The sequence below is a fragment of the Galleria mellonella genome, unplaced genomic scaffold (assembly GCF_026898425.1).
Source record: "Galleria mellonella isolate WM207_F2 unplaced genomic scaffold, CSIRO_AGI_GalMel_v1 utg28, whole genome shotgun sequence".
Classification (NCBI taxonomy): Eukaryota; Metazoa; Arthropoda; class Insecta; order Lepidoptera; family Pyralidae; genus Galleria; species Galleria mellonella.
In genome coordinates, this window is record NW_026442064.1 from 3526483 (window position 1) to 3548892 (window position 22410).

General features: G+C 31.3%; 1 protein-coding gene across 3 annotated transcripts in view; it reads left to right on the forward strand.

Moving 5' to 3' along the window:
* Positions 1–1645: 1645 nt before the first annotated feature.
* LOC113519870 (calpain-C) overlaps positions 1646–22410 on the forward strand; it is a 49430-nt gene continuing 28665 nt past the window's right edge. For all 3 annotated transcript variants that reach the window (XM_031911641.2, XM_031911642.2, XM_026905087.3), the window contains exons 1-2: positions 1646–1751; positions 14800–14935. In XM_031911641.2, coding sequence (XP_031767501.2) covers positions 14801–14935 — 135 coding nt within the window. In that variant the 5' untranslated portion in view covers positions 1646–1751; position 14800. The remainder of the gene's footprint in view (positions 1752–14799; positions 14936–22410) is intronic.

Sequence of the window (22410 nt, forward strand, 5' to 3'; positions counted from 1 at the left end):
TGTAATACAGGTTGTATCAGCACCTCACTAGTGTATGGTACTACAAACAGATACCGCAGGCTCGGTCTCTGTCAGAAAGTAGTTGGAGACGTGAAGGCTGCGTTGCGGCGCTGCAATATGGCGGCGAGACAGCACAGGCGGAGCGGTTTTTATTAATCTTTATCTAAACTTAATTAAAGTTTGTCTTTTTCTCAATATCCTCTACCCAAAGGTTGTCATAGAGGACTTATCTTGTTTTACCATCCATTGTTACCTATGTATCACAATTTAAATAAATAAATAAATTAAAGCCTATTTGTGGTTGACGTCCCGTCTGCTAAGCGTGGCAACTATTGGCTAAACTCCACTTATAAGGAAAGCTTATGTTCAGTAATGCTCGGTTTAATGGGCTAAAATGATGATGATGATGATGATATAAATGTATAATGTAATGTATACAAAATATACTTAGAAAACAGTCTTAAAATAGAATCGACACATGTGTCAGTGCAGAGATAAAAACTGATTAATTTCTGTTTGTTACACATTGTATATGTAATGAAGTGTTCCTTTTCATAGCAATAGAAAGACAGTTGTTTTCTTTTAATAACACAAAATAAATATTTACTACAATGTAACAGTATATTGACACTGTATGTAAATACAATTGAGGCCTTTGTGTATTATTCCTTTATTTATATGCCTTGACTATTTTATAATAATCAAATAACTGAGAGAAGGGTCAAAGCTCTTTGATATCAGCGTTGCATATAAGGGCACACGACTTATAAAAAATGTATGAATACAAGAGACACATATGTGAAAGACTTTTTTGGTAAAACAAAACTGCTTGCTGCTTCATATTAAAGTAAATCTATTTTTTTTTACCGTTTCAAAACATTTTTTTTTTTCTAAAATCAAACTGACAGGACGAAACAGCCACGTGTGTTATAATATTCAGATTTTAGATTCACAAAACATGAGTTTACATTGTTGTAAATTATTTATCATATTCAAATAACGGACACGGATAAAGAAAAAAGTAAACAAGTAAAAGTTTTCTTTTGTTTTATCCGTGTGAACGGAATATAACGGCGTTATATCCTACTAATATGATTACATATTGTATCACACAAAAAAACCGACTTCAATTGTAAAAAAAAAGAAACAGTTATTTAATTTAAAAACTGAACTACTAAAGCGATTTGGATGAAATTTCAATGGGACCAATATGTATGTATCTGTAAGTACATCGTTTCGAATAAATAAATGTTTTTCCCAAATTGGTTTACAACTGACGAAGATACAAAATAAAAAAAAAATACAACCGAATTGAGAATCCCCAATTTAAAACTCGATTAAAAATAGAATCTTTATGAAAATAGATATGATGTAGAAATTACAATCAAATAAAATTAAATTACATTACATGAATGAAATAAAAAAAAATATATTTTTTTTACTTACTTGATGACAGATCGAGCATGTAGGCATGCTCGATCTGTCATCAAGTGAGTAAAGTATTTTAATCATCGTAAATCCAAAATGATCATTCAAATGGAACCTAGTAATATTCCGCTCTCTCAAATACTATGTTTCAACCTTACCGAGAAGGGAGGGCTGGGGGGGGGGGTAATCTTAGTGTGTGAGACAGGCAGAGAGGAAGGGGGCGCCAGTATCACCGCGGAAGTCGATCGTGCGCGTGAGCGGAGCCTCCAGTTTTGAGCCTCCCACTACATTTTTTTTTTAATCCATGTGTTTATCATCACAAGGTTAGTAAACGAAACGGGCAATTTAAAATAATTTCTTTGCCTTTCCAAGTGTTTTTTTTTTCGCATGATGCGTTTTCGTTTTGCGTCACTCGTTCAAGACCGGTTATGTTAGGTTTATACTACTACTTTTACAAGTTGGCCAAGATTATCTCTGTGTACTATAAAAGATTATTCATTATTGATATAAATAGCAATAGTTATCGACATTACTGCATTAGAATTGTATTAATACATCGCGTATGTTTTGTTTTTATTTATTTTTATATTTATATTTTGTTTAGTAAACATATATTTTTTTATATTAGTAGTATTTACAAAATCTATACTACAATATAAATGAGTTATTATCCGTTTAATAACGACTAGCCATATCCCGCGGTTTCACCCGCGTGAACCAGTAAATGAAGTATATTATGTGCTAAGTTAAAATACCTACAAAGTACCCTTGTACCAAATTTCATTCAAATTCATTCAGTAGATTTCACATCTACGAGCTAACATCCATTCATCGTTACAGACTTTTGCATTTAAAATTATTAAAAATACACACACACACACACACACACACACACACACACACACACACACGCACGCAAGCACCCACGCACGCACGCACGCACGCACACAAGCTCGCACACACGCACGCATGCACACACACACACACACACACACACACACACACACACACACACACACATTTGCCGCCTATATATATACATACACCACTTCTTGACAGATAATAATATACCAAATTTTAAGTAAAATCTTTAGGAACACAACTATGAAAACCGCATCCAATTTGGTGCAATAGTTAAGGTACTTGTGATACCGGAGACAAAACTTCAAGTAATAATTGTTTTAGTTTTTATTAATTAATATTAAGGCCCCGCACAAAATAATAATTTTTCTTATATATCTCCGATGTACAGGCATTGTCTAGTTGCAATTTTATTATATTATTAAGTCTTTGTTCCAAAAAAACGACATCAATTGCGCTAAAATCAATTTTGATAAAGTTTCTATGGAACTAGTCTGTAAGTATATAGTTTCATATAAAAAAAATAAACAAATTCTCTTTATAACTCTCGAATTGAGAACCTCTTCCTTTTGAAGTCGGTTGAAAATAAATTCATAATGTAGTTTCTAACACCTAAACAAACAAATCTTTTATAGCGGTTACGATATTTAACACGAGACTAAATCTTCTCGAGTTAATTGTTCATTATGTATGGATTTATGTATGTAGTGCGAGAACTGACACGCACTTGACCAGTTTAATTTTAAAATAGCAATTGGAGGTGGCTCGGCCACCATGGTTCATAGGATGGCATGAATGGCAGGCCGAAATGGTAATAAAAACACGTGCCCCGCTCATACATACGGTAGTTTAAGAAATTTCTCGCTAACACAATGTATAAGAGGTAGCGGTTAATAAACATTATTTCAGTGCTTATGGTTACAAAATTAAATCTTATTAGTTTTTATAATGTAAACATTTATGCTTTTACATGTTTGTTATTCAACAAGGCTTAAACATCTGAACGGATTTATATGAAATTTAGTTCACGAGTAGATATTATACACGTTGAAAAAGCGAAAACAACTAGTTCAATTCAATACAATAATGTTTTCAGGGTGTTGTTGCGGCTGCCACGTTTTTGTAATGCATCCACAATGTTTGCAGCGGCATGGACAGATGACTTCTATGCCATCAGACGCAAACGGTTCGCATCTCTTTTATACCGATTGCGTGGCAGCAGTAACAGCATTCTGAGGGCATTGTGTAATAAATACGATAGCCCGATCCTCTCATTGTGGGTCAAAATTATTATAGAGGCCATAAGAATTTTACACATAAGTACGTTTTCTTTTTAATTGATGATAATTGAATGGTAACTCCGTCTGCGCTATCGGTATACGCCGGCGGAGCACCAGTGAAGGATGATAGGTGAGGATGAAGTAGGTCAGTTAGCCCATCGTGACGAATTCAACAAGAACTGTTCACGATGATTTCCAGGGGGAACCACGTGGAGGTCGACCTAATAAGGCATATTGCAAGCAATGGGGCTGTCAAACTCCATTGCTAACAATCTCTTTCCCCTATCATAAGTACGCTAGTAGTTGTAAAATTGATCGTCTTATTTAAACTTTGCATTTTTAATTACTTTATTATTTATACGCGTAATTTTACTCACATCTTACTTAAGTAAATAATATTGTTATTTGTTATAAATCTAGCTACTGTTTTTAATCTCTTATAAATAAGATAAAATTCAGATTGATCCTGTACCCAAAGTTTTTGCAACTTTAATTCGTAATCCGTCTGTCCCTTGCACCACATATTAATCTCAGTTTCCACACACCAATGCGGAGTGGAGAGTTGAACAAGTGGGTCATTTTGGCTCCACCGTGCCGACTAGCTATCGAGTGCTGACTAACCCGATGTGCTGGTTGCGAATAAACTGGAATTCACAAATGACGTAGTGTCCTTTTAAAAAAAAATGCCTTTTATCACAAGATGGCTGCTGTTTGTAATTTGAAATTCAAAGTTGTGTAGAATGTTTAGGATTTTATAGCCAAAGGTTGTTATTTGTCTTTGACAACTAAACTTTTCTTCTTTGCACATGATTAGTGAATCATGAGGTAAAAAATCATAATATCTACCATAGAATAATCACACAGCTATATTTTTTTAAAACCCTTCCGTTTTTAAATTCTCAATTTTATAAAAAAAGTATTTATAATATTTGTTTTTACAGAAAATACATTTCATTGCGTTTTTGCGTTTTAGTGCATGTGCTCGTCTTACAACAAAAACTAAAAAATATATATATAGCATCATTTTGCAAAAGTCATTAAATATCGGCCTCTATTTACGGAGATTATTAAATGTTTTATTTAAAGTTTCGTTCATTTTTTACAACAAACTACATTATAAGTTTTTAGTAACCTCACAAGGCGAATTTGCAGCACACTACCCAGATACCTGCATCTACTTAACAGTTATTACACCTAAGTTAACATTCTGAACACACGTGAGTATGGAGGTTTGGAATCCATACAGTTTCGTGCCGCACAGTCGTAATGTAACCTGAATGTGGTATTGAGAGTGTATCAACAGTAAATTGTTTTATGGGATTCTACTGTTTCAATAGAATAAAAATGTAAATAAATAATAATTGTCTCGAGCATAAGACGGTATGTTGATATCCAATAGTAAATCGAATAAAAATCGATTAACTGATTGAATCTTCCGATTTCATTTAAAGAATATTTCCTTGATATTTTTCATAAAACGTCATTCCTCTTACATAAAATACATCCTCTTATTATTTTATTTCTCGATTTGAATTTAGCGCCTGCGCAGGCGGGGTTACCATTATGTTGTCATCCATAAAAAAAATGACTGACAACCTCAAAAAAAAAGAAAAAGAAATATCCAGCGATCCACTCCTTTCATTTAAAATGTACATCAAATTAATAACTACAGTTTACTTTTATAAGTAACAAAATGTGCTACTATATAGTAATAGTTACTATGTACTATTTACTAAATATACTAAATAGGGATATACGCTTGACCATTAACAAAAAAAAAAAAGACATTCCAAGCGATCGGATCGACTCGGCTACGTTCGTACAGATTCGTACATGAACAACTACTAATGAATTATTTTAGCGATTAGTAAAAACGTACAGAGAGTGAAATTTGTAGTCAAATGAAATTAGTAGACGGATGACATTAGTGATTGGATGAATAAAATTTGTAATAGAATGATATTAAAATTATTTCAATGATCCGAATGCTCAGTCAAATAATTAGTAGTCAGAGGGCCTACCATGAAATATTTTCCGAATTTTCGGGCACGAACGAAACAAAAATTTGATATATACGTGGTGTTTAAAATTATAAAAAATGTTAAAATAACATTCCTCTGGACTATTAGGATAGGACTTATAATAAATGAAATGTTAAGCTCCATTTACTGAAACGATTTCGGTACGAACAAAAACACGAAATTGAGCTCGGAATTTCATTTCATGGTAGACCATCAGATTAGTAAAGTTGCCAATCTCAATTCTATAGTCTACGAGTATAGTAGATATACTATATAAATTATACACAATAAATATATAATAATACATACATATAAAACATAAAATAGTCGAAATAAAATATAATAAAATTTATATTGAGATTTCACCTAACATTTTAATAATTATATTCTCATATATATTTCAATATTATAAAGGTTTGATTTTTTGTATGTTTGTTTGTTTGTGCTGGATAAACTCAATAGATACTTAACCGGTTTTAAAAATTCTTTCACTTATATATAATTATCAGCAAGATTATTTTCTGTCTACCCATGCGTAAGTCAGTCCTTAGTTATTTATGTAAAGGCCTGTGTCGAATGTTCATCGTCAGTATTTAGAGTAGGTACTTTAAGAAAGATCTGGAAAGAGAAATCTAGAAAGATCGCGAAAGGAATAGAAGATAAAAACTTTAAAGTTTAATTATAATATATATATATATATATATATATATACCATTTTTCTTTTAATTTTGAATATGAATTATATCACCTTCATTTAATTCACCAATAAAAAAAAACATGCAAAGAAGGATAAAATTCCCTTAGTCGTCTTACGACACCCACGGGGAAAAAGGGGTGCCCAGTCTATGTCGGGACCAAACGGCAATAATTGTCATATAGAAGTTTAATTCATACAACTAAGTCCGGGCAAAAACAACGAATTTATTTATTTTATTTCATCAAATGGGTAATCTTTAGTCTCTCGTTACGCTCACCCAGGAACGCATCAATACAATAACACATCATCGTCATCATATCAGCCCTTAACCGACTACTGCTGACCATAAGTCTCCCCTTGGGGGTTTTGCTAGTAGTTGCCACGCTTAGCAGGCAGATTAGCAACCGCAGTCAAGCTTTAAAGACGTTTTAAGAGTGACGCTGTTGTCCCTCTTAATCTTTTAGTCATCTTTTATGACACTTATGTAAAAGCTAGGAGTGGCCTATTCTATACCGAGACCACACCACCAATAACATATACTGGGGGGAAATGGATTGTTAGTAATGGAGACTGAGAATCCCATTGCTAGCAATATACCCAACCAGGTCGACCTCCTCGCGGTTCCCACTGGAAACTATCATGGTTAATTCCTGATGAATTCATCATGATGGGCTAACTGGCCTGTTTTCATTCTCATCGATCACCCTTCACTGGTGCTCCGCCAGCGTATACCGTTAGCGCAGGCGGGGTCACCATTTCATTTTCACCCATCAAAAAAAAATAACATATACTTTATAACAATAAGATTAAATAACATATAATTACATAAAAGTAATACAAATAACATGTTATATTACATCAATATATAATATTTAAAAAAAGAACACGACTTATTAATCAGTTTAAAAAGCATATATGATTGATTACTTTTCTTAGTTATTTTATAATCGAAGGACTTCAAAATTGAATTTGTATTAAATAATCTTTAATCACACTACAAACAAATTGGCATAGACTAGAAATGTGGGCCTACTTTAATGTGCCAGTATATTTAAAGTTCATTACCCCCGTGATGTTTTCAATCTAAAATCAACATTAAAATTTAGCTCACAAAAACTCATTTCGCTTGTACTCTAGCATTGTCCATCGCAATGCCCGTTTGACCACATAAAATACTCTTTGTCTTAGGTCACAATTTTGTCACGCTTTATTAAAATAATGTAATCTACTAATATTATGAATGTGGAAGTGAGTTTGTTTTGTTGTATTTTAGCGACTTAAAAGCTATCTATATGGAGTGAAGAAGAACATAGGCTACATTTTTATATTGGTAATAAACATATGCCGGTCACGCGACCGAAGTCGTATAAAAGCTAGTCCTATTATAGGAAAATATCTGCATATACATAATAAAAATAAAAAAATTTAAATGCCAAAATATTTATAAAAAAAAACTAGTTAGTAACTTTTGATATAAGCACGGTGTTTTTCAATTCACTGGGTTACTCCGTTACTGGATCCGTTACTATTACATCATGAAAATGAAAAATAAAATAATCCGATTAATATAATAAATTCGAAAACGATAAATGAATGTTTCTTACTCTTTTAAAGTAAAAACTACTGAATAAATTTGAATAAATTTTTATATACAGACAGATCATATCCTAATTTTACTTATTGATTTATGATAGCGAAACTACGAATATATATATATATATATATATATATATATATATATATATATATATATATATATATATATATTAGACAATTATTATTTTAAATTCTATATAGTAAAAAATATTATCATTTTAATTTTTGCTTAGTAATTTACAGTAATAGCCACGCTTGGCATTTGGGTTGACAACCATAGTTAAGATTTTTGAGATATTTCAAGAGGGACGTCCTCGACCATTAACTCCCCTTATTCGCCTCTTACGACACCCACAGGAAAGGAAGGGGTGGCCTATTCTATATCGGGATCACATGTAGTTAAATTATATATCGCCGTTAAATTATAATAGTTTAGATTCATTTATTTATTTATTTTATTAATTACATAACACAGATACAACTTAAACAGATGAATTGAATTACAGGTTACCATAGGCGACACCGTATACTCTGTTATGTCAATGGTACTGTTCTGTCTATAACGACGGTTACCACTTACCATCAGGCGGACTGTCAGCTTATTTGCCATTCTAACTTGCATAAAAAAATTAAGAATCTCCTGTTTGAAATTGCTTAAAAAACGTATTATTATAGCTGTAATAAAGTTTACTTGCCTTACCTTACCATAGCAACCCAAACATTAGTTACAGCAGAGCAATTCCGAACGGTCTCAGGGTAATCACACATTCACGACCACGACGCGACGTGACACGGGAAAACCAAGCAATCTAACCTGGATCCTTTCGATTTTTAAGTAGTACTCACCTCGTTTGAACATTTTACTTCTATGTATAATATATATATAATAATATATATTTATATATAATACAATAATAACTATACTTTATGCAGAGTACAATGCTTTTTGTCCTTAAAAATATCAAAATTTTAGGTTTATATTTTAAAAAGAATATTTTATTTTTGATATTATTTGAAAATTAAAATTGTGTTCCATAAAAAAATCAAATATCAAACAAACAATTCAGTTACTTTGATTTAAAAACTGAATTACTGAACCGATTTTAATAAAAAACTATGGGAATAATTTAAAAGTATATCATTTCAGATAGAGAAAAACATTTTTAAATTGATCTAGACATGTTTTAGTAATCGGGGAACATACATAAAAAAATAATACATACTTTAGTCTGAGTGACTTAAGTATCATTTAAATGTGTTATGTTGTCCAGTATCAATGTTGTACTCGTATTTTTTTATTGGATGAAAATGGAATGGTAACCCCGCCTGCGCTAACGGGATACGCTGGCGGGGCACCAGTGAAGGGTGATCGATGAGAATGAAAACAGGCCAGTTAGCCCATCATGATGAATTCATCAGGAATTAACCATGATAGTTTCCAGGGGGAACCGCGAGGAGGTCGACCTGGTTGGGTATATTGCTTGCAATAGGATTCTCAGTCTCCATTACTAACAATCCCTTTCCCTCCTGTACTCGTATTATGACTATTATTTTTGTCTCACATTTTCCTTCACAATTTCTGTCAGATATTCGAAGGCTATAACCGTGTGGTCCCGGCATAGAATAGGCCACCCCTTCCTTTGCCATGGGTGTAGTAAGAGGTTACTAAGAGAGACGAGGAATGGGCAGCAGCGTTACTCTTAAAATATTTGTAAAAGCCTAACTGCGATTGTCATTCCGACTGCCAAGCGTGGGAAAACTCTTCAAGGGAGAGGCTTATGTCCAACAGTGGACAGTTAAAGGCTGGTATGATGATGATTCAAAAATTGACTAGAAAAAATACCTTTTTTTGAGATAAGCCCGCTATTGTACTCATTCTTATCTTAAGAACTCTGTATCCCATAATTTAAGACTTTACTGTACAATAAAGACCAGAGGAGACTTTGTACAAAAGTCGATTGCTTGGGTACCTCTGTCCCATTCGTGTTTCAACCGTGAAGCAGCTGTGTTTGCATGGCTGTGTTTCGGTTTGAAGGGTGGGATATAACGTTAATTTACTGGGTACAGAGGAATAACACCTGAGTCCTCAGGAATGGCAACACATGGGAGGTATCATGGGCGTAACAGTATACTCTGTTATGTCCATGGTACTGCTCATGTCTATAGGTGACGGTTACCATTTTCTATCAGGTGGGCCGTCAGCTTGTTTGCCATTCTAAGTTGTATAAAAAAAAAAAGAATTATATTAAATAGAAGAACCTTCTTCTATTTTGAAGTGAATTAAAAATAAAACATAGATAAAAGGAAAATGAACGTAATTAAGAGACGCTCAATCGCTTACATAATTATCTAATAATTAATAACACAAATTAATTGCAAGCGTGTGTGCGTGCGGCTTAAACGGCATAATGACGCGTTGTCTTGGTTAGTGCGCATAGCTAGGGCAATGACTTTATTATCTCTTTTTGCCTACAGGTCTATATCTATATAAATTACACCATACAATTTCCTTTGATGTATGATCGTAAAACAATAATTATTATTATGTTGCATCAGATACTGTCTAATTGTATCTAATATCTAACGATCTGTAGCTTGTATTTTTTTAAAATAAATATCTGTTTAGCTATTGGCATACGCTGACGGTACCAGTGAAAGATATTGAAGATTAAGTCAAATCACTTCTGTGACAAATATAGCAAGAAAGAACCTCGTGGCATCCAATCTAATAAGTACCGTTTCTAGCAACGATCTTCCTCTTCCCTTCACATGTGCCAGTTCGATTTCTGGTCAAAGCAATTATAAATAATAGCATTTCTAATTTAGTTCAGATTCAAACCTGGATGTACACTAAAATAGTTATTGGTTTAATACAAACTAAGTAGATATATTTGGGGCAGAAACAATTAAAAAGTGTTTTATAAAAAAACAGTGATTGATTTAATACAGACTAAGTAGACATATTTGAGGGCAGAAACAATTAAAAAAGTATTTAATAAAAAATAATAATTGATTTAGTACAGACTAAGTAGACATATTTTATTTGGGGCAGAAACAATTAAAAAGTGTTTTATAAAAAACAGTAATTGATTTAATACAGACTAAGTAGACATATTTGGGGGCAGAAACAAAAAGTGTTTTATAAAAAACAGTAATTGATTTAGTACAGACTAAGTAGACATATTTGAGAGCAAAAACAATTAAAAAGTGTTTTATAAAAAACAGTAATTGATTTAGTGCAGACTAAGTAGATATATTTGGGGGCAGAAACAATTAAAAAGTGTTTTATAAAAAACAGTAATTGATTTAGTACAGACTAAGTTGACATATTTGAGAGCAAAAACAATTAAAAAGTGTTTTATAAAAAACAGTAATTGATTTAGTGCAGACTAAGTAGATATATTTGGGGGCAGAAACAATTAAAAAGTGTTTTATAAAAAACAGTAATTGATTTAGTACAGACTAAGTAGACATATTTGAGAGCAAAAACAATTAAAAAGTGTTTTATAAAAAACAGTAATTGATTTAGTGCAGACTAAGTAGATATATTTGGGGGCAGAAACAATTAAAAAGTGTTTTATAAAAAACAGTAATTGATTTAGTACAGACTAAGTAGACATATTTGAGAGCAAAAACAATTAAAAAGTGTTTTATAAAAAACAGTAATTGATTTAGTACAGACTAAGTAGACATATTTGGGGACAGAAACAATAAAAAAGTGTTTTATAAAAAACAGTAATTGATTTAGTACAGACTAAGTAGACATATTTGGGGGCAGAAACAATTAAAAAGTGTTTTATAAAAAACAGTAATTGATTTAGTACAGACTAAGTAGACATATTTGGGGACAGAAACAATAAAAAAGTGTTTTATAAAAAACAGTAATTGATTTAGTACAGACTAAGTAAACATATTTGGGGGCAGAAACAATAAAAAAGTGTTTTATAAAAAACAGTAATTGATTTAGTACAGACTAAGTAGACATATTTGGGGGCAGAAACAATTAAAAAGTGTTTTATAAAAAACAGTAATTGATTTAGTACAGACTAAGTAGACATATTTGGGGACAGAAACAATAAAAAAGTGTTTTATAAAAAACAGTAATTGATTTAGTACAGACTAAGTAGACATATTTGAGAGCAAAAACAATTAAAAAGTGTTTTATAAAAAACAGTAATTGATTTAGTGCAGACTAAGTAGATATATTTGGGGGCAGAAACAATTAAAAAGTGTTTTATAAAAAACAGTAATTGATTTAGTACAGACTAAGTAGACATATTTGGGGACAGAAACAATAAAAAAGTGTTTTATAAAAAACAGTAATTGATTTAGTACAGACTAAGTAGATATATTTGGGGCAGAAACAATTAAAAAGTGTTTTATAAAAAACAGTAATTGATTTAGTACAGACTAAGTAGACATATTTGGGGACAGAAACAATAAAAAAGTGTTTTATAAAAAACAGTAATTGATTTAGTACAGACTAAGTAGACATATTTGGGGACAGAAACAATAAAAAAGTGTTTTATAAAAAACAGTAATTGATTTAGTACAGACTAAGTAGATATATTTGGGGGCAGAAACAATTAAAAAGTGTTTTATAAAAAACAGTAATTGATTTAGTACAGACTAAGTAGACATATTTGGGGACAGAAACAATAAAAAAGTGTTTTATAAAAAACAGTAATTGATTTAGTACAGACTAAGTAGACATATTTGGGGGCAGAAACAATTAAAAAGTGTTTTATAAAAAACAGTAATTGATTTAAACAGACTAAGTAGACATATTTGTGGGCAGAAACAATTAAAAAGTATCTAATAAAAAAATAGTAATTGATTCAATACAGGCATACTTGAGGCAGAAACAATTAAAAAAGTATTTAACTTTTTAAATTGCTTCTTTCCCAGTCTCATAGTAGTAATAAAAAGTCTCAAAAACGCTTCAGCGACTGTCAATACGTATTAAAGACATCAACGAACGCACAACTTTATCGAATGTTTATAACAGACATGCGAAAAAATTCACCAAGTCATTATTCAAAATGTAACGCGATCACACAACTTGATAACTTAACAATGGATGTAACTAATCGCCCTTCGAAAAAAGTGGCGCTTGTCTATTCGACTATCTACTGTTTATTGTATTGATCACAAGCAATTCTTGTTTTTTTTTTTTTTCAAGATTTTCAAAGAACCTTTATCTTTTGTGGAAGACAATTTTAAATTACTCTACATTTTTACTTCTGACAATAATATATGATTTCGCTGGCACAGATTTTGATATATTTATAACAGATACTCGACATTGATAAGGTATTTTCTAAAGATGTTTGAATTATTATTCTACATAACTTCAAGAAGTTCTTTCAAGGTCGAGTTTTGAGCGACTTTTAAATAATTTCAAGACTTAACATTAACAAGACCAAACGTTATTTAGTATTGCATACAGGATACTTCTATATTATACTAAATATCCATGTAAATTAATATAGAATCTACACTACACGGACAAGGCTTATACACTTAGCACGTCAACAATTGCTTTATAATATAAGTACATGTAGCAATGCATGTCATAAGTCTGATGAAAACGCGGTTTTTGACCACATTTGTCACTTATTATCAGGTGAGGTTGTGGTCTATAAACTCATATTAAAAAACTATTAAAAAAGTAAACTGTTATTTCTTACATTACCTAACATTACATTATCTCCATAAGTACTGCTATATATAAAAAGATACATATCCTACTGTTACCAGCACCTGATTGTTAATAACGAGGACTGGTTGTAGTTGCTAGCAATATAACCTATTAGATCGATCTCCACACGGTCCCCTTATAAGCTTACCTAGCTATCGTACTTAATCCTGGTGGATTGGTCAAGATAATTCAGTTGACCTACTTTCATCATCGCCTAATAATATTCACTGAGGGGGAAGGCATTGTTATTAATGTGGATTGTGTAAATTGTAATAAGTAGAAAAAGGATTATTAGAATTGTAAAAGATCTCTAGGAGTGAATCTTGGAAACCATCGTACTAAATTCCTAGGTCGAAAATTATGTATAAATAAAAATATATATATATATATATATATATATATATATATATATATATATATATATATATATATATATATATATATGTAATATTGTAATCATTTTAATCTTTAATGGCCTCGCTAATTATACCAACATCCCAAAAAGTAACTAATTAAGTCTAGCATACGTAATGACAATATCCTTATATGAGACTCCATCAAGTCCAATTATGAACCAAAACTATTTATTTTGTCTACAAATCGTTAATTTTCATATTATAATGCATAAACATTTTAGTAATAAACCAATTCGGGTGTAAAATTGTGGTATTTTTTTTTTGTAATTTTGTTCCTTTTTTTAATTTCAATTTATTTTCAAATTTTATTTTTTTAAATCTTTTTTAAAAGTTATATGTAGGTATTATTCTCAAATAATGTGTTGCGAATAGCTTTGTTAACATCTCAACTTTAACATTGACAATGTTGCTGTAGTTTTCAATAGTATTGTTTAATTTTGTGTTTCCTTCATTTGTATTATACATTTGTGCACACTTTGGTGGCTGTTAAATAATTATTTAAGTGTGTAATTACATATTGTTAGAGCTCTCTGTTTACCTTAAATAAATAAATTTATTTATTTGAAAAGTGCAATAAATAAAATATTATCACTAGTTAAAGTTTAATATTTTACAATGAAAACTAGTTAAAATTTAATATTAATAAAACTAAATATAATATTGAAAATGGTTATCCTTGTAAAAATTGGCATACACATAGTATGCCAATTTTTATGATGATAGGATGGATCAAGGAGCAGACCACGAACGAAGTCGCGTGTAAAAATTCGTAAGATTTAATCGAAGCTATTGATTACAGGATGAGTTACGAGATCATCAAGGCGACGTGTTCAAACAAAAATGAACTGTGGGAGGATCCTGAATTCCCGGCTGAAACGAACTCCATTTTTTACTTCCAAAGACCGGCATTTCACTTCGTCTGGAAACGACCTATGGTAAGTACCAGCTATATCTTATTTATTTATTTTTATTTCTTTGTTGACCACATTACAGAAAATGTTTGGTATAAAAGGTGGACTCAATGCTATATAGCATTATCTCCATGTCAACCTTTGAACAGAAACAGAAATGCAATTATGCGGTCAAAAAATTGAAAATTATATAGACATATAGTTACAGAGATATCTATATTGACTCACAAATTATATAATATCTTAGAGGCTAATATAAATATACTGAAAGGATTGCTAACAACGGTAGAAATATACGCGAATAGGTATATAAATAATTAAAGATTTTGTTTTGATAAATGTTCTATGGACACAACCTATAAGGATATCCTTTCAGATAAAAAAAAATCCAAATCAGTTCAGAACTAATGGAATTATGAGGTGATTTACGAAATAAGTATAAAAAACAACTGACAACTTCCTTCTTTTTTTTAATCGCTTGTAAAATATTTCAAATCATTTAATGACATTAAATTACATCATTGAATTACAAAAATTTATATGAATTGTATACACAGAATGAAAAAGCAAAAGTTATTGCCATGTTGCTTTGAATGAAGGGTTTTTACCACTAACATAAATACAACCGTGAAGTTCATACATTTATGGAAAACAGGCGGCCCAACTTTCGCTTGCAAATAGGATTTCCCTTTCGTGGCAAACTGAGAAAGTAACTCAATTAGACAGATTAACATTCCGTGGTCTTGTTTGTAATTATTATTTAGATATATAAACTTATTATATATCCAAAATTCCATATTTTATATTCGCAAATAAATACTAAATCATAGAAATTTTTACACTGTTTTACAATATTTTAGTAATTAAATAATGAAATAGCTACAATAAAATGATATTATATTATTGACTGGCCTTATTATGTCCCTTTTCCGAAAAATATCAAAATTAAATAATAAATAACAGCTTGTGTGCCGTTCAAGTCGTATAAAAAAATATAAGCAACAGATTATGTACATATTTACATATAAATCTAATAGTAACAATATATAAATTTAAGTAAAACCTCGATAACTTAGAATCTTTACGTCTGTTTCTTCAAAAACAAATATCAAAATACACGTCTTTGTCGTTTTAATTTCGTATTGTTTCTATATTTTTCTTTGTACTGTACTTATTTTTTCTTTTTCTAGCATAAGGCTTAGAATCTCGAATGTCTAACTCAGAAGTCGGTTGAAAACTGTAAAAAAATGACTTAGGCAATGTTAGTACTTAAACGACGATACGTCGTCACTGCTCGTCAATACTTGTAATGCTATTTCCACACAATGCGCCGGCACAATACATTTCTCACTGCCGTAGTATTGTACATAAAATGTTAAATAAAAACAAACACTTATACCACAAGTGGGCCACTTTCACCTCTGACTAGTCTACGTGTGCTGTGTACTCACAGTGCACTCTATAAAGTAAATGTAAATTGGATAATTTCCTTTTGTCAAGGTCTACCGGTTACTACAGCAGACTCTAATTTTAGGCGAGAAAATGTAATAGCCCGCTACTGGTTATACATATACTGATTATAAGAAACTGTGCCGACACCGTAACGGACTTGCCGTGAATATATCTATTTAAAGTTGAGAGCATATAAATTATTATTGTACACACTAGATGACCCTGTGAACTTTATGTTACCTACAACGCCATCTATTATAATTAATCCGAAGTAGCGATACCAATACAAAATTATCTATTTTTATTTTTACCTTTTTATAGTAGTAGTTTATGAGTTTATCCATTACAAACAAACAATCAAATCTTTCCTCTTTATAATATAGTTTCTGAAAGTAGTATAATATAGTGCAAGAGACCTAGTAACAAATTATAATTTTAACATAATAAATTTTAACAATACAAAAGATTATTCATGATTTATTAATAAACAATTAAATAACATAAATGGATATGCTTGTTATTATACAAGATTCTGTTGTCTGATGACACTCCGTGCATAGTCCATTTCATAATTTACTCAGCAACTTAGAGCTTAGAATGTAGAATAAAGTAATAAACTACTAGCTTTTACTCACGACTTCGTTTGCGTGACCAGGACATTATACATTATCCGCGATAAAAAGTAACCTAAATCCTTCACCATATAAATACGTGTGTATCAAGTTTCATTAGGATTGTTTAAAACCAATCGCTATGAAATTTGGTAACGGTTTACATTAAGGTATTACAAGGTAACAAACAAACAAACTTACTTTCACATGTAATATATCAGTAAGGCCTGACGAGTAAATATTGCTTCAAAAGAAATTACCAAATTTTCCAAAACAAGACTGGTTGTTCTGATTTAAAATCTAATCCACTTATCCGATGTTGATAAAATTTCTATGGAACCATTCTAATAGTACATTCTTTTAGATAAAAAAATCTAAATCGGTTTTTAAACAACGAAGTTCTGAGTTAACAAACATAATAAAAATACAATTAAAACCTTGTTTTTGAAGTCGATTGTAAATTAGCAAAATATAACAAGTACCTACATATTTAAATCCACAGATGGATTGGCTATGGTTTGCGCTATGGTAGATATAGAGAGTCGGTGAGCTAAGCCGTACCGTTACAGTAGTAACGCTATCACACGCCAAGAGCTGTTGAAACTAAGAGTTCGGTACCAATGACCTGCGCAAATCGACAGGGCAACGCGCCATCACGACTCTTGCTGCTTGAGCGGTCACAAAAGGGCCGGCAACGTTTGATGAAAGTTCTTAATAAAGTTGTTTCGATTGTCCGCACTTGTTGGAATTAAATTTATAATTGTTATAAAATTACTTGTCACCATAAAAAGACAACAAACACTTACAAATAATTACTATGAAATTTGGTATAAACGTTGTATACGGGATGTAGAAGGCTACTCTTTATTCCGGACAATAAACATATCCCAGTCACGCGGATGAAGTCGCGAGTAAAAGCTAGTATTTTATAAACAGCCAAATTGAATCATGAATACTCAAATTTTTAATATAAAAAATAAAAAAACCTTATTTTTGAAGTTCTGTTGAAAAATGTTATAAATACTTCAACCTTAATAGACAATATTATAATCTTTAATTTTTAATATTTTTATCGTCTTTGATAGAATAATGATGATTTTTTTTTAATCAAACAGAATTTCAAGAATAAAAAACCATGTTTTTGAAATTCTAATAAAAATATACTCGATCTATAAACGACAATATCATATATCAAAATAATGAATGAATGAATGAATGAATGAATGAATGAATGAATGAATGAATAATGATGCTAGATTGACGACCTCCGTAGTGCAGTGATAGGCATTAGTGCTTAGGGTAAATGAGATTCCGGCTCCGGAACCCAGTCGTGCTAATTTAGCAAATGAACTTTTTGACTACGGCCTGGGTGTTCTGGGTTGTGCTCCCAGATGTTCATTGCCTGGTCCTTAACAACACAGGGCACCCTAACTTGAGGATCGCGCAATTTGTGTAATTCTCAAGACACTTGTTTTTATTATTACTAGTTGTTACCCAGTGGTCGAAATTTAACCATAACATACATTGTAATAAATGAATTTATTATGATTATGTTTGACATTCAGTAAGACCAGAGGGAGACTTTGTACAAAAGTCGATTGCTTGGGTACCTCTGTCCCATTCGTGTTTCAACCGTGAAGCAGTTGTGTTTGCATGGCTGTGTTTCGGTTTGAAGGGTGGGATATGGCGTGAATTTACTGGGTACGGAGGAATAACACCTGAGTCCTCAGGAATGGCAATGCATGGGGGTATCATGGGCGAAACAGTATACTCTGTTATGTCCATGGTACTGCTCATGTCTATAGGCGACGGTTACCACTTTCCATCAGGTGGGCCGTCAGCTTGTTTGCCATTCTAAGTTGTATAAAAAAAAAAAGACTATAGACAAATAATATTAAAGATAAATATTATCAATTTATTTTCCACCATATAAACCAAAAAGTATATATGCATGTATCAGTTAATATACATTTTCTTTTATTAATTTAATGAAATTTTATGCATAATTAAAAAAATTCTGCACTCCTTCACTATATAAGTTATAAGTGTGCGAAATTTTATGCTCGCTCCTCCGCGCATTTTTCGAGAAAGGGGCACAAAGTTTTTACTTTACGTCTTAATATATAGATTATATTATTTAAATACGATCGATGTTATGTCCATCACAACGGCAACAGTAGACAAATGCTTTCAACTATTAAGGTTTAATAGTTGAAAGCATATTTATTTAATATATAATATAATATTTAAATTCGCGCTTTCCTCTTCCCTGCCCTCAACACTGTACGTTTAAGGTCAACGACCTAGCTCACAGTGAAATACCACATATTTGGTAGACTGGAATCCTTGTGATGGCGCAGTATAGCCATTTGCTTTGATGATAACAAATTTATGGTGGGCAAAATGTTACCATGGCCCTAGAATGATGCAAATTAAGTAACATGACTAAGAAACATATAATTTTTCGTGTGGGACGACATTTATGTGTATAGATAATATATATATATGAATATGTAAATTATTATGAATTAACGGGACTTATTAAAATTTTATCCAATTTAATATATTCGTCGGCTTTCTAAAATTAATTTTAGACTTTACTATAACGCCAGTGATAGAAATGACAGCGCTGACTTTTTTTGTTAAGCTACACAAAAAATGGCAAACAAGCTAACAGCCCACCCGAAGGTAGATGATTCTGCGATATTAGTATATATACACTGGCGCGACACCAATGAGTGGTGATAAGTGAAGATGAAATCAGGTCAGTTAGCCCATTATAATGGATCCAACAAGAATTATTGACATCTGGTCTATTTATCACTATGGGCTAACTGTCTTTCATTCTCACTTATCATCCCTCACCGGTGCCCCGCTAGAGTATACTGTTAGTGCGGGCTGGGTTAGCATTTCATTATCTTCCATTAAAATAACCTTCAAACTGACACAGCCATCAAGCACAGTTGCTTCACGGCAGAAACACAAACGAGTCAGAATTGGCTTAGTCAAAATCTATCTATATCACCTGCAAAGTTATAACTTTGTGTAGCTCTCAACAGCGACTATAAAATATGCTCACGGTAAATTTATTATCACAAAGGGCGTAAGTGTCAAATAAACCATGTTTATTTATATACTGATTGTAAATTCCAATCGCTGCAGAGAAGTAAGTAAAGTGGTTCATAGGTTTCACCGACGGAACAAAATAATGAGGTTTTCAATTAGAGTATATTTTTTATACACTACGAGCGCTTGTATATTTGATAATCCTTACAAATAATATTAAATGTGTTAGTGAGTTTGTTTGTTTGTTGCCGTATAAAGCCATAATGGCTTAACCAATCGCTATGAAATTTGGTATACACTTACTATATGAAATGGAGGAGACTCAAGGCTACTTATTATCTCGACCAGTTCTGAATACGAGGACGAAGTTGCTGGTGAAAGCTAATATCCGATATTATTAAACAATGAAAGTCGGATCTAATGTTACTTTTTTACTCGACTAGAAGCTTTTTCTATTTACAACTGATATTATAAAGACGAAAGATTTGATTTTTGTTCGAAAAGGATAAATAAAAGAAATACTTTCAACGATTTTAAAATTACTTACAGAAAACTACGTTATGAGCTTATTAACATTATGGTTACATAGCAAAACGTTGTGAAAAGCAATACAAGTTTATAACAAGGTAAAAGTGAAGGAAATTGTATAAATTTATATATATATATATATATATATATATATATATATATATATATATATATATATATATATATATATATATATATATATATATATATATATATATATATATATATATATATATATATATATATATATATATATATATATATATATATATATATATATATATATATATATATATATATATATATATATATATATATATATATTTGACATGTGCCCTTTCTTTCTGTAGATCGCTATGTAATCTCTAAATTTACTTTATATTTACTCGAATCTGTAGTTATTTAAAAAGAAAATAATTTATCAATAGCAACATGTCAAGCCAAATCGAATAGTGAATTTCATTCCATAGGGTACTCATCTAAAGTTTTTTGCTCACATTTACAGTTACAGACAGATGCGTGGGCAAGTGTTGTGTTGGTATTATATCGTTGTATCTCATTCACCTGTCATCTAAATTTACACCAGTATGTTTATGAATAAGTTACAATTATTCACTTTCAATTTGTTTACATATAACGACCTTGCAATACATTGCTGTTATTTTAAAATGAAAAAGACCTGAGATTTTATTAATAATGCATTATAAAATCATTTTTTTTGTGGGCGTTACTTCTTAACTTTATTATAGTTTCTCATAAAATAGATATTATTAGTTTGATTTATATTATAAGATTGGTATGCGTGTATAATTTGAAATTCCTGATTCACACGATATGATTAATTGGTTGGCCTACAATCATGTATTATAAGTTAATAAAGATTAGTGTACCAACTTGAAATGGTTTCATTTTAAAATGTTGTGTTAATTAAGGGTCGCCATGGAATGTCTAACGTATTCATATACAAGTACCGATGTAATAATTCAAATTAAAATGGCCAAACAACAGTATTATACAATAAATAATTTGACTAATGTAACGAACAAGTTGGTACACTCACAATCGCATGTAATAATCACCACAAACTGACCACAAACGTAGTCAAATTAAAAAATTAAAAGACTTCATTTTCAGTTACAATTCATTCGAAATACATAATTCGACCTTCGCGGTGAATTTAAAGTGGCCAGTTTTATCCGTAAAAGAATTCCTTTCTCCTCGGACTATAAAGTCCATTGCATCTTCGTGTTCGCATCTGTAGGTGGTAGCTAAGTGCCAGTTGTGTGAGCAAGGCCGTTTACCGCCCACGATGGCGGCGTGAAATCGTATTTTGCAAACCTGTACATGTACCCCTTATGTGTACGAGTATATTAAATAATCCGCTTTATTGTACAATTGCATAATTTTATCATTTTAAGAAATATCATCATTGTTTATCAGCCTGTCCACACCATTTGACCCTATACCCTTTCTTATGTAACATCCACCATTTTAATTGATTCAGTCGCCTCATTTGTCATACCAACAAAACATATATTTTCTATCACACCTTTATTTTTATTCTTCCTCTTCTTTTGTATTTATATATATATTTTACTACTATTAATTACGGTGATCCATAAGCATTTTTTTATACAACTTAAAATGGCAAACTGACGGCCCACCTGATCAAAAGTGGTAACCGTCGCCTATAGACATGAACAGTACAATAGACATAACAGAATATACTGTTTCGCCCATGATAGCCCCCATACGTGCCTATGATGCCTGAAGATTAAGTGTACCTCTGTACCCTGTAAAGTCACTGCCATATCCCACCCTTCAAATCGAAGCACAGTTATA